This window comes from Excalfactoria chinensis, chromosome 2, assembly GCF_039878825.1.
Source record: "Excalfactoria chinensis isolate bCotChi1 chromosome 2, bCotChi1.hap2, whole genome shotgun sequence".
Lineage (NCBI taxonomy): Eukaryota > Metazoa > Chordata > Aves > Galliformes > Phasianidae > Excalfactoria > Excalfactoria chinensis.
Window position 1 is genome coordinate 48,819,109 of NC_092826.1, and position 13,555 is coordinate 48,832,663.

General features: G+C 41.1%; 1 protein-coding gene across 2 annotated transcripts in view; it reads left to right on the forward strand.

Moving 5' to 3' along the window:
* Nucleotides 1-13,555, forward strand: part of RAB31 (RAB31, member RAS oncogene family) — a 58,340-nt gene that overhangs the window by 19,322 nt on the left and 25,463 nt on the right. For both annotated transcript variants that reach the window (XM_072330053.1, XM_072330054.1), the window contains exons 2-3: nucleotides 5,536-5,615; nucleotides 8,199-8,280. In XM_072330053.1, the coding sequence (XP_072186154.1) occupies nucleotides 5,536-5,615; nucleotides 8,199-8,280 (162 nt within the window). The remainder of the gene's footprint in view (nucleotides 1-5,535; nucleotides 5,616-8,198; nucleotides 8,281-13,555) is intronic.

Consider the following 13,555-nt stretch of genomic DNA (forward strand, 5'->3'; position numbering starts at 1 on the left):
GGTGCTGGCAGGCATCAAGTCAGTGTAACAAAACTTGGGAAATCTTGAGAATAAACCAGCTCCTCTGTTATTTTCCAGTTAGTAACAAACCAGCCAAGAAATTTGTCCATTGGCATGACTATATGACTGGGAGCCAGGAATTGTTCCTTATTTCAATAACAAGGAACAGCCAGCTTCCTCTCTGAGCAAATCCTCTTCTATGAGAGCAGCACAACTCTTTGACCGTACCCTTGTTCTGTATGTTGACCTGGCCTTTATTTTTCTCTTCCTGTTTCTCTGTAACTGTATGGTGACATGGAGCAGAATTATCTCACCAGGAGGTGTGCTGACAAGATCCTTGGTGGCTGTTCTTGAATGTGGCTGTTTGTGTTGCATGCACTTGCGTGCCCAGGGAGGTGGTGGAGTCATCGGCCCTGGGAGTGTTCAAAGAACATTTGGATGTTGTGTTGAGGGACATGGTTTAGTGGGAGCTATTGGTGATGGGTGAACGGTTAGACTGGGTGATCTTGTAGATCTTTTCCAACCTTGGTGATTCTATGATTCACTTAGAAGTTGGGGTTGGAAGGGACCTCTGGAGATCATCCAGTCCAACTCCTCCATCTCAATGAACCTTAGTTATTACTAAATAAAAACCAACACCAAACAACCATGTTTAAAGGATCAGATGTTTTTGGTCAGTAAAAATGTATACAAATTGAAATACCTTAGATTAAATCCTGGATTTAACTGAGTTGATGAGAAATCTCCTCTCCTTTCAATGGAATCGCATTTCATCTGCATTTTGTAGAGATCAGTTCTTCTTTACATCTCAGTGCAGGTTTTTGTGGCACCCGTCACCAGGGTATCTGAACCCTCTTTTAAAGCTGAAATGGGAAGTTAGTCATGAGATCTGCAGTGATTACAAGCCAGATGTTCTGTTTTCTTTTTTTTTCTGGAGAAGGCAGAAGGCAGTTTCTTCAGTGTATTCATTTTTAGCATGCTGTTTCCTTATGTGAAATACCGTATAGTATTCTTCTTGCATTTCCAAAATCCTAGAGTCATAAAAGCATTTTTAAATGGTTAATTTAACTTCACATATATTAAAAAGCCATGTGAGTTAAGATAGCATAGAAGGATTCTGCATCGTCAAGAGCAAAATAGCTGTTGCAGCAGTGTACTTAATTATGGGGCTGCAGTTTAGTCATCAGTCACAATATGTGTGGATTTTTCTTGTGAATTCAACATTTATTCCATTTCAGATGTAGAAAGAATTTACACGAAGGATTTAGTTTGCGCAGCACAGTAGGGTTTGACCCATCTGAATCTATTAAAAGCTGTCATGAGTCAGGCTGAAGAATAAGGTCCTAACTGGGGGTGTATTTACAGAGTCCTGTAGCTCTGTGCCATTTGGAGAAGTGCTTGGAGGACTGAAGCCTACTGTGGTGTGAAGGTATAAATGAGACATCCAGATTTAAATTAAAGAACTGATTTTTTTTCCTGCCAGGATGCACATGCCTGGAACAGTGGACAGAGGATCATACCAACTGCCTATTTGTAATGGGAAAACAGTTTTCTTTTTTAATATATTACTCGTATTAAACTCTGTGGTGGTTTTTTTGTTGTTGTTGTTTTTTGTTTTTTGTTTTTTGTTTTTTTTTAATCTTTTGGCTGACCCACAGCAGCACAGAAATGAGCATCTCAGTTGTTTGCCTGCTAGTGAGTCGCCAGCTTGCTGTAATTCTGCTGGCTTGAAATGCAGCTTTTTCTCCTTCACGGAGACAGGAGCTGAGAGGAGCTGGGGAGGTTCTTTGTGAGCGGAGGTGTGGGTGGGAGCTGCTCTGTGCTCTTAAATCCTCATGTCTAAATCTGTGGGTGAAGGATTTTACAGGAGGAAAGAATGCATTTTCAGGCTTAGGGAACACAAAAACCAAAATTTGGTCTTGCATGCATTGGTTTTTGTGTTTATCAGAAATATCTGATGCTGTTGGAGATCATAGACTCATAGAATGATTTGGGTTGGAAGGAACCTTTAAGATCATGTTGTCCCAACCCCCTGCTATAGGCACGGATACCTTCCACTAGACCAGGTTGCTCAAAGCCCCATCTGTCCTGGCCATGAATGCTTACAGGGAGGCGGCATCCACAACCTGTTCCAGCATCTCACCACCCTTATGGTAAAGAATTTCATCTTAATATCCAGTCTGAATCTACTCTCTTCCGGTTTAAAACTGGTTTCCCCTCATCCTGTTGCTACGTGACCTTATAAAAAGTCTCCCTAGCTTTTCTGTAGGCTCTCCATTCTCCAGGCTGAAGAGCCACAGCTCTCTCAGCTTGTCCTCATAGGGGAGGTGCTCCAGCCCTCCAGTCATCTTTATGGCCCTCCTCTGGACCTACTCCAACAGCTTGATCTCCTTCTTGTGTTGGGGGCCCCAGATCTGGACAGAGTACTCCAGGTGGGGTCTCATGAGAGCAGAGTAGAGGGGCAGACTCACCTCCCTCAACCTGCTGGTCACACTTCTTGTGATGCAGCCCAGGGTTTAGTTGGCCTTCCGGGCTGCAAGTGTGCATTGCTGACTCATGGTGAGTCTTTCTTTAACGAATGCTTCCAAATCCTTCTCCTCAGGGCTCAAGCCATTCTCCGTATCAATTTTTGCAGACTGGGGGAGGTTCTGAAGTTGTGGCTGCTTCTGGCGTGCTAATAGCTATTTGCCTACTGTGGGTTGTGTTCCAACCTCTTCTGCTTGTCTCAGTGCAGTTTATAACTGAAATTTTGTAAATGTGCTTCGAGGTTTGTGAAGAAGGGAAAAACATGCAATGGGTCTTGTGAGTGACTCATCCAGTTGTTCTCACTATGTAAATGACAGCATGTGCCATTCCTGCTCACTGCAAATACATCGAGAACACCCTGATTCAAAGTAATTACTAAGGACATATTCCATGCTTGCTATTCCTTCCATGGAGTGGTATGCTCTTGATTGTGATGCAGTGCTGAAACCATTGGATTTCACATGGATGAGGATTCTTTGGAAGAATCACAGGATCTGTTTCTTACAGTGCAATATAACTCTTAAGGTTGTATTCTTAGTTTCTGAAGCTTGTCAAATCCACTCAGCTCATTGCTCCTGTGACCTATCCCATGGGTCATGTTTTTATTCCTTGTGCATTTGATGTTATGTGTGTACCAACATGGAGGAAAACAGGAATGCTTTGCATGGCTTTAGTAAGAAGAAAGTTTAATTGAACGCACTGCTGGTAAATGAATACCTTCTCTGATTCTTTGAAGCATCCACAGTTTCTTTCACTTTTGTAAGGTATATCTGGAAGGCTGTTCCCTCTTGTTGGTAAAGGGTAAGGACTGATTATCTGCTGTAGAAGATTACTGTTAAGTTTTTGAGTTCTGTAGTGCCCATACACCATGGTTTGCTTTGCTTTGAGGCAGGTGGATGTTTTGCTTGACAGCACTGGGCACAGTAAAGTGGACGGAAAATTGTCTAACTTAGCTTTCCAATAGAGTGATAGAATTGTGACTGTTGCCTGATTGTTTTTCTGTTTCATTTTCTTCCCCTCTGTACTTTGATGGCACTCATGTAGTTGGCCTTTGTGGTCTTTGAGGCAATGAAGCAGGGATTGGGAGGCTCATTTCAGCTGAACACCATGCTGTAAATTGGCTGCTCCTGAACAGCATAGTCAGCTTACAATGTGCTGGGGTTCCATTGGCTTCACTGGAGTTATAGCAGGAGTATATTTTGCCCTCTGTAGTCAAAGCAACCACAGCAGCAAAGTCTGAGGGTGCCCTGAAAGTATTTGAGGACAAATGGCACAGATGGAATGTACTTAAGTTTAGCTGTGAGAGAAATTAAAACCTCTGGAGGTTAGTTAACATTAGGACTAAATAATGTTGAACCAAAAATTGAAGAGGTTGGGGCTTCCAGTAAGCTGATGTGAGTTTTGGTCCACACTTGTGGATGTTGAAGAGCCCCCCAGAGTTCCCCTTACTCAAGGGATGTAATTGCAGTTGCCCATCTTAGTGACCCCATGAGGAAGCAGGAAAAAAAAACCTCTATGAAATTAGAGCACCATCAATCAGGTCACGGGAACCAATATCTTTTTTTGCACTGGCAAAAGCAGTGTCCCCACCAGAGGGAAACATAATTCCTCGCATTCAGTAGGTGGTAGCTCTGTTTTTCTCCACAGCTTTTAAAAGCCAGGATAATAATTACTTAATTCTCGGTTTCAGCAGAGAGGATTGTCCTTTATTATTATTATGTGTTGTGCCAGCCTGGTGTAGTGATCATACAGAGATCTCAGCTGGAGTCGATAATGGAGGCCAAATTTGGGAAAAGCAACAGGGTGTGTTGCTGCTATTGATCAAAGGCTGCAGGGCTGGCTTTAAACACTTTTACTGGCTTTGATCTATCTTTTTCTATTGATTGAACACAGTAGATAAACAACTGTCTGTGCAGCACGAACATTTATTGTGGCTTTTAAGCTGACTAAGGACAGCTTTGAATTAAATATGAGAGTTGAAATGATGGCTTTCTACTAATTGCGGGATATAAAGACTTTGCTTGCAGTGGCAATACAGTTTTGTTTAAACGTGGGGGAAAGAAATTAAATGCTGGCTCTCTTTTTATATTTGAGAAGGATATTAGAAAAGATGCAAAGCAGGTTACAGGAAAGGCCAAGGGTTTTTTCTTTTTAATTGCAGTTCTACGTATAGTCCTGTCTTTTCCTGGCACTTTCTGAGAAATTTGTGTAAATTACTCAGGTGTCTTAAAAACGTGGGTACAGGTGAGGTTCTGCAGTCAGTTCTAATGATGGTAAAATAGAAAGCTTTCCATTGACTTCTTAATGCCTTAGATTGGACCCTGGGCAGTCATTGTTGATGTCTAGGAAAGGGCAGGATCGTTTTCTTGGCATTCCCTTCCTCTCTGATCAGGTTCTTTGCATTTCTTGGGGAGACACAGTGATCCAGCTGTACCTTTCCCTTTATGACTGTTTAATTAATGGTCTTCTACCAAGGCTTCTTGGGAGAGCAGAGAGAAACTGAAAAACGCTGCTTTTTGGGGAACTTGTTCATATCTTAAATACCAAAAATAGTAACTGAATAATGTCAAGCTTCCCTCGCCCCCTTCTTTTCCCTTTTTACTCTTTGTCTGGGAGGGATTCTGCATCTGATACCAGTATTGCATTGCTCTTATTTTTGCTTACTAGTTGTGAGGGAGCTGTAAGGGATTTTCTTCAGATGGAAGTGGTGAGCTGCATCACAGCATGGGGAGTGGGCTGTGTCCTGTTCCAAGGAGTGCTGCTTCTTGCCTGTCTGATAGCACAGCTGGCACAGAAGGCCCTCTGGGCCCCTGCCTTCTCAAAAACACCTGAAGCTTCCGCAAATTGACTACCATATTTGTTCTTCTTGCCATTAAACCTTCTGCAAAGCCAGCACTGCCAGTGTATGGGAAAGTTCATGCTCACAAATTAATCTTTGACTGTTTCTTCAAATGAAATATAAATATCTGGGGTCTCCCAGACTCACTGTGTGCTTTCCTTTATTTTCAGGATACTGGGGTTGGGAAATCAAGCATTGTATGCCGATTTGTCCAGGACCACTTTGATCACAATATCAGTCCCACTATAGGGTGAGTACTTTGCATATTATTGTGTGTGTGTGTATGTGTGTGTATATATATATATATACATATATATGTGTGTATATATATATATGTATATATATATATATACACACACTAATTGACTTCAGTTGAGCTCCATTTCTTTACTTTCAGGGCTCTGAACACTGTGTATGTTTTTGTCTCCACTGTATAGATGTCTGTGTGTGTATATATTTTTCTTGCTGTATGCTCTCTGATGAAGGGGCTGACAGAGCTGTGCCATGTTTATCATTGGATCGATGTCTTTTGATATCACTCTTTCTGGAGCTGCCTAGGACCACTCTGTGTGTACTTGTATTGTGCATAGCTGTGGCTCCCTTTGCACAGGGCATGGTATTAGGTATGTTACACACACACATTCTTATATATATTCATAGAGAGAGCTCACATATATATGACCTGACTGGATAACTGTGGTGTGTGTTTCACTGTTTCATTGTATGTACCAGAACAAGAAGTGAGTCTGTGTAGGTAAATGTTAGTTTCTTCAGTTCTTAAAGAAATCTTTTTTATTTTTGCTGGGGTAAACATAGGGATATTTCTGATTTTCATTAACATGAATAGAAAAAGGGCCTTGTACTCTTTTTGCTGTAAGCTCCTAGTAAGTCCTCAAAACCTAAATAACCCTACAAATAATTTATTACTGTCCTCCTTTTAATTTATGTTTTTCTTCACCCAGCTTCAGCTCATCTTAGATCTATTACCCAGTGTTCTTTTCCTTTTTTTTTTTTTTATTCTCTGTCAAGAGCTTCCCACATGAGATGATGCATTGATCACAGAGCTTTAGGATTAAGATCACTTTAGTTCCCATTGGTCAGTGAGGTATCAAATCTGGTCCTTGGAGCTTTAAAAAAGATAAAATCCCACTGCACAAAAATGCTGTGATCAGTACAATGACCAGGACAGACAACAGCTGAGTGAGGGCAGAAGAGTCTTAGGGAACAGCTAATGTCCCTACATTGTGTGCTCTGTCAGGCTGCACCTCAGGGTTGATGTGCATGTTCCCAAGTGTAGATGTGCTTTCACCCTAGGTTTGGGATGCATCACACTGTCCCTATTTTGAAGAAGGCAGGGTAAAGCTATTTAAACAGAGTGTGCTTAATTCAGACCTGCTCTTCATAAAAACTGGCAAGCCTTCTGCATTTCAGACTATCAGAAATGTTTTAGTTCTGTAGATGCTTTTAATTATGAAAATCTGTTCTTTCAACATCCTGGGGACAAATCTGCCAAGTCCAGCTTTATTGAGAGAATTCTGAAATTCTGTATCTTTTATGGCAGAGGAAGCTAATATATAACACTCAGAAAGGAGTAACTTGAGTGAAAAGGCTTAGCTTGTTTGTGTGTGAGAGCTGTCTTAAATCTTCAGTGAGGGATTGGTCTTGTTTGTTAAGTGGTGGTTGGAGGGTGGGAAGATTTCTTCAAAATCTATGCCTTTGGATGTGTGAAGGAGTCTCAGCTGAATGTTGCACATTGAAGTTCCAGGGCAATTCTGGACTTTGAAATGTAATAAACACAGGAAAACAGGCAGAGAGGAGGGAAGCAAGGGAAGCGTGTAATGAATAACATTACTGGTTGGAGGAAACTTATTGGCAGTGAAGGAATTGATGGGAGCTTGAGTAGTTCTTCACTTCATCATCAGTCTTTCTCCCCAAGTAGTTGTTGCTAAGCAAATATCTTCTGCTCAAATTGATTCAAAGAAAATCCCTTTAATTTTCACGATTGCGATAACAGGGAAAATATTTTTCTATTTGAGGATTAAAATGTGATTAAAAGACTAGCTTGCATGCACTAAGTAGTACTCATCTGTGTAGGACGACTGTGGATAAGCTTTTTGTTATTTTCTCCAAATTAATCAGTATTTTAAAGAATACAGTCCTTGGAATCCACAGTAGCTGCTGAGGCTCCAAATTTCCTGGTTTTGGAACTGTAAAAATATTGCTTAATACTTACAGAAGAGGGATTATATCTGAAAGCACGCACCCTGAAAATAACCAAAGAAAATGCTGCTGCTGCTTTACTTAATATTTCTGTAAGAAATGAATTTCCCCTCCCTGAAGTGGGGGAAAGCTGTTTTCAATTTGTTACCATGTGTATTTCAGCAGGTGGCTTGTCTGTTCCCTAGTGCTTAAATCACCTGTGCACATGGCTAGCCTCCTAGATTTGACTGAAAACGCGTGCATTGATTGCCTGATGTGACACTGACTGCTGTTCTCAGGTCCGTATCACCAAAATGGACAGATGGCGGCAGGAGTTGAGTGAGTGTGGAAGGAGCATTTGTGTTCCCATGCCAATGCACATGAGCCCTCTGAATCTCAGAGGCATTCTGCTTTTGTAAAAGTACAAATAAAGGTATTGTATACTTAGTCTGGTAAAGGGAGCCTTTCACTTCCGTAAGCATTTTATCAAGGTTTTAGAGTTTCCCTGCGTGCAGTCTAACAAAGCAGAACTGGCCTAAAGTCGGTGGGTTTTTACTTGGTATCGATCACGTTACAGATTTCTGTTGCTTCCTGTTCTTAGCTGTAAATGATACCTGCCTCCTCTTCTTTTTAGAGCATCCTTTATGACTAAAACTGTGCCTTGTGGAAATGAGCTTCATAAATTTCTGATCTGGGATACAGCTGGCCAGGAACGGGTGAGTATTACTCTGCAGTGCATGTTTGTTATCCTGATGTCTTCAGTGCATTGGTGCACTTTCTTTTTTTAAACAGTTTTCATCTTCAGAAGACTTTGTAAGGGTATATCTGCTGAACCTTTGCAAGGCTCTGCAAAGCAGGCACTTGTCAATTGCTACTAAGCATGTTCCCATTTCACATTTGGTGAAAGTGCAGAGGCAAACTGACCGTACATCAGGCCTAAAAGAGGATGTGGATTTCAGCTCTGGTTTCATGATCAAGCTGTGCAGATGTCACCCATGCCCATCCTCTGATCACTTAGGGCAGCCTTGCCATGGCTTAGGCCATGACTGAGAACTGGGCAATCCCTCTGTTGTATTCCCCAGCTCGTGTGTGGCAGCTTTCATGAATAATGGAAAGTGCTTGCCTGAGCTAGCACTGACTCCAAGGTTGTACTGAGCTGGGGCACTGAATGTAGGCACAGGTTGTCAGCTTTTGTTTTGAAAGTAGTACTGGAGTCCTGAACCACATTGAGTCTGCATCTTCATTGTTATTTTGTCAAGTGAATTGCTTAAATTAAATAGCTTTTCCTTTGGCTTTTCAAAAAAGCCATAATGGAATTCTTGGGCAATCGTTCCCATTGATTGTATATACAGCTGTCGGGTCTTTTGTTTCTCTTAATAGCCTTAATGGCAGTGGTATTTAATTAGAGGCTGGCTGTAGAGTTCTCCTAATATATGCCCACATTTGACATGAGAAATTTGAAAGAAATGGATAAATATGTATTTTAAAAGATATTTGAAAACATGCTTTAAGCTTTATGAAATTACACTGTTTCTGTTCTTAGAAAAATGTAGCTATGCCCGTGGTAGGGTGAGGTAAAGCTTATACAAACTGCAGTGTCGGTGTGCTGCATCATGCTCTGTTCTCCAAACCTGGCACTTGAATTGCAGACAATAAAGATTCTTGCAGTTAAATGCAGGAAATGCTTCTGTTTACAATGTGTAGCGTGACGTAAAATGCGCCTTGTGAAATCTGTTGACTCCTAGCATTTCAGTATGTTATTTATGATGGGAGCGGGGATCAATTAAAACGTTAATGAAATACAGCATCATCTGTTCCCTTGAACCTTGTTTGTTCCGTTTCTGCATGTCCTGGAATTGAACTAGGTATTGCAAGAGGGCATGTTGAGTTCCAGTGGCCAGAGGCAGTAAAGGTTCTGGTTGCTTTTTCCTCATGGTCTGTCTTCTCTCCACTGCCCCACTCTTTTATTTTTATTTTTTTTCTTCCTTGTAGCTCTTTTTAAGTGTAGAATCATAGAATATCCTGACTTGGAAGGGACCCTCAAGATACATTGAGTCCAATTCCTGGCTCCCTGTAGGCCACCCGAAATTCAGACCTTATGTCTGAGAGCAGTATCCAAATGGTCCTTGGACTCTGGCAGCTCAGTACCACAACCACTGCCCTGAGCTGCCTGTTCATGCCCACTGCCTTCTGGTGGAAAATCTTTTCCTAACCTCCAACCTGACCCTCCCCTGACACAGCCGTATGGCATTCCCTTGGGTCCTGTCATTTTCACCAGTCCATGCAGGACCCTGCTAGTGAATGGCCACCTGCCTGCTGATGTAACTCTACTGAAGCTCTCTGAGAGCTCATCACGTTAGGTACTTCATGTAAAACTTAGTTATGAATATTAAGTCTATATGAGAAAGATTAGGACTCTTAAATCATGTCAGAAATACTAGTTTTTAAGTAGATGAATAATAAGTAGTGTTTACGAAACTAATTAATTCATCATTTGGGTCAAGAAATCTATGACTGATCTCTGACTCCCGGATATGAAATCAGTCCTTTCCATCCAGTCCCTTATGTTTCCTCTCAATTTTTTTCTGAGTATCTGCTTTTCTTTCTTTTTTCTAATGATGATGAGCAGTGACAACCAGAAATATAGTTAAATATATTACAGATAAGTTATGTTAAGGGTGTTCATGCATAATAATGAATTATAGCCTCTGTAGGCCAGGGACCATCTTTATTACTTTCACAATGAAACCCTCTACTAGGATCCTTGAAATCTAGGGTGTTAAATGATGTTGGGTGTTGAACGCTTGTTACTAAGGCAGTTGAGTTTCTCAGTTTGTCCTAGTTGTCCTGGGTAGTTGTAGTAGAATATCCCTGTTTTACAAGTGAACACATAGTGCTTCTCAGTAGCTTATTGATTTTAATTTGAAGCTCCCATTACTTTATCTTCATCATTTTGGCCCTTCTGATCTGCTGTTCAGGAATACGTGTCTCTTGTCCTATCAATTTATATCTAATGATCCTCTGAATAACAGCGTTGACCCACGTTTCCATCCTACCACAGTCTGCTGTCTGTTGTAATGTGCTAATAAATGCATTCCAAGTGGTGTTTCTGCTTTGAGAGCTGTTGTCCTTCCCTTGTTCTTTGTGGTTTTGTTGAGTGTTTGTGTTCCAGTGATAAAGTCTGGGAGTTTTGTCAGTGCTCATACTGATAACTCTGTTCAGGACTTCCTGCTCTTTGAACATTGCGTCCATTTGGCTTTGTTCTCCAAAGTGCAAGGCTAAGCATAGGACACAAATGTACATGTTCTGGATATGGGCACACTGTACTTCCCCAGCTGTGCCAGCTGTTGCTGTGTCTGCATACTGTGCACTTCCTGGCCACCCTCTTGCAGTTGGAAGAACCTGGAAATTCACATGGTCCTTTCTGAAAAAGTCATGCTGAAGAAGCACAGGCAAGAAAGAAGCAAGCTGGAAGTGCTCAGCACCCCCTGAGCCATTAGATCTACATTCAGATACCCACTTGTCAAACTTTTAAAAGTATTGGTCCCTATTGATTTTAAGAACTTGTAGTAATACCTGGGTTTATTCAAGAAACTGAATATACAGGCTGACTGGTCAGAGCTTGGTCATGTAGAACAGGTAACTTCTAATCGGTGTGGATATTAGGTATCTATTTTTTTTATGTGTCAGTGTGCTTAGAATCATAGGCAGAGTCAAGAATTGCAGTTTTACGGGAGATATTGAGCAGATATAGTTCCTGCACAATGACATTAATGCAGCAGAAAGTGGAAATCAAAAGAATTTCTGTGCTAGTGTTGATGGGAACAAATGCTTAGCACTGTTTCTAGAAGAGAACTGGGGAGGGGCACATGGCTTTCCTGCAGCGTTTTCTGTGGATAATATGTATTGTAGTTTACTGGAAAAAAAAATAAATAAATGAGAGAGCTTCTGCTAATCCTGTTATCTTGTTTCTTCTTTTCCTCTTCTTTTCCCTTTCTTGGGTAGGCAGAGCCTCAAGCAGTCAGCACACTTAACAAAATCCATCAGCCTATCTGAGTCTAAGTGCTGGTCTCTGCAGATCCAGTTGAATGCTGTTGCTATGTTTTCAAATGAGCTCACATACTCTGTTTTCAGACTGTCACCTTCCCTCTGCCTTTCTGTTCTTCAAATGTCATTTCCCCCCCCCCCCAACTTTTCCCTATCAGTTTTAAATTGTTGATGTGAACTTCAGGAATTAAATTCATGATAATTACATTATTGTTCGCAAAGAATCCCTTCCTTAAGAAGGAACTGTTCATGTGTTAGCTAATGGTGTTTTTATTAGCATATATTTTAGTTCATGATGCCCTAAGTGGCTTCTAATTACAATGCTTTGTCTGAATACTTTGGGTAGCTGCCAGCTTTCCATTTTGCTAGCTGAGGAATACTATAGCAAATAGTTGGGGAGCCTGAGGGCTGCGTTTCTAGGGCAGGAAAATTTATCTCTGTCCTTTTCAGATTTACTTCATTTTTTTTTTTTTTTTTTTTAAAACTGCTCAGTTTCCAGGCAAAGACTGGCAAAGATATCTGTAGCAATTCATAGCCTTCTCTTTTGTGACAGTGGTTGCTCTGGTGATTTGAAGGCAGTGTCAGAAGGTAAGATATATAAGTGTTCCTTGAGAGGTGAGCTGCTTTGCCTCTTTTATTTATTTATTTATTTATTTTCCTGTGCTGGAAATTAGATGTTGGAGCTAAACTGAGGTAGTGGATTTCTGCCCTTTAAAGATAAGGGTAGGTAGGATACCTTGCTGTTGGTAGCACGAAACCATGAGGAAATTGGTTCAGCTCTGACATCCTGCTGCATCCTAGGATCCTAGGAGGGCTTCTCTCCAGTAACAAAACCCTGGAGCTTGGTGTGTTGCTGGAGCTGGCCATGCTGTGTGGACACAATCTCAGATGGGGACATGTCAGCAGTTATGAGCACCATGTGCCTTACCAATTTAACACCAGGCTTCTGGATGTTTCCACTGAAACCATGCTGTTCTGAGAGGAGGTTACAGCGTGTATCAGTGGCTTCAGTTACTTCTGCAGTGAAGGAGTCACCTGAATTTTATTCTACCGCTTTATGCTTTGATGGTACTTTGCAACATGGAGATGATTTCCTACACATGGAGAAAGGTCATCCCCATGGTGAGCTACTGCCAGAGTGCTCCGAAGTTCAAAAGGTGTTTTGGCACTGCATGTGTGTAAGAGCACAAATGGCATTGGAACGAGTGAGTGAATGTTTTAATTCCAGCTATTTTTTTAGGATGAACATAAAGCAAGGTTAAGTTGGTGCATGCAGACATCTTTCATAGGCTTCAACAATCCTTCAGCATGTATATCCTGAGCCCAGGCCATGGTTTAGTTGTGATATCCTTTGCATGTTGCGCTTCATGACTGGAAACTTAAGGAGAGTTCAGCACAGCTCACTTCTGTGATGTGCTGTGATTTTTTTATTTAATATTTATTTTTTGCTTACTTAAAATATCTTCAGAAAGATTATCCTAAGATGTTGATATTTTTCCCTCCTCGCTTTTGGAGGTATCTGAGAAAAATGCTCCTTCTTTTACCAAATCTTCATCAGTTTAGCTATCAAAAAGACCAGGGGCTCAGGGGCAGATGTATCTTATGTGACTTACTGAGCTTGTGGATCCTGAGATTCCTTGTGTATCCTTACACAGGTAACATCTGGCTGATGTGGTGTTTTCCATTTTTCTTTTTCTAGCCTTTGTGAAACAACGATATGAGAAAACTTGTACATTTTTAAGCTTTCTTCTCAGTCTTGAATCATGGCAGCAAAAACTGCTCAAGGTTATAAAATACCAATTCATATCTGATAGTGGCATTCATGCATAACATTTTTCCATTTACTCTTTGCCAGCTGAGAATGTCAGGAATTTTTTATCCCTCCCTTTGCTGCTGCTTGTTTGAAGCTTATGTTTCGGGATAATCTGTTTGACACTTATGGCT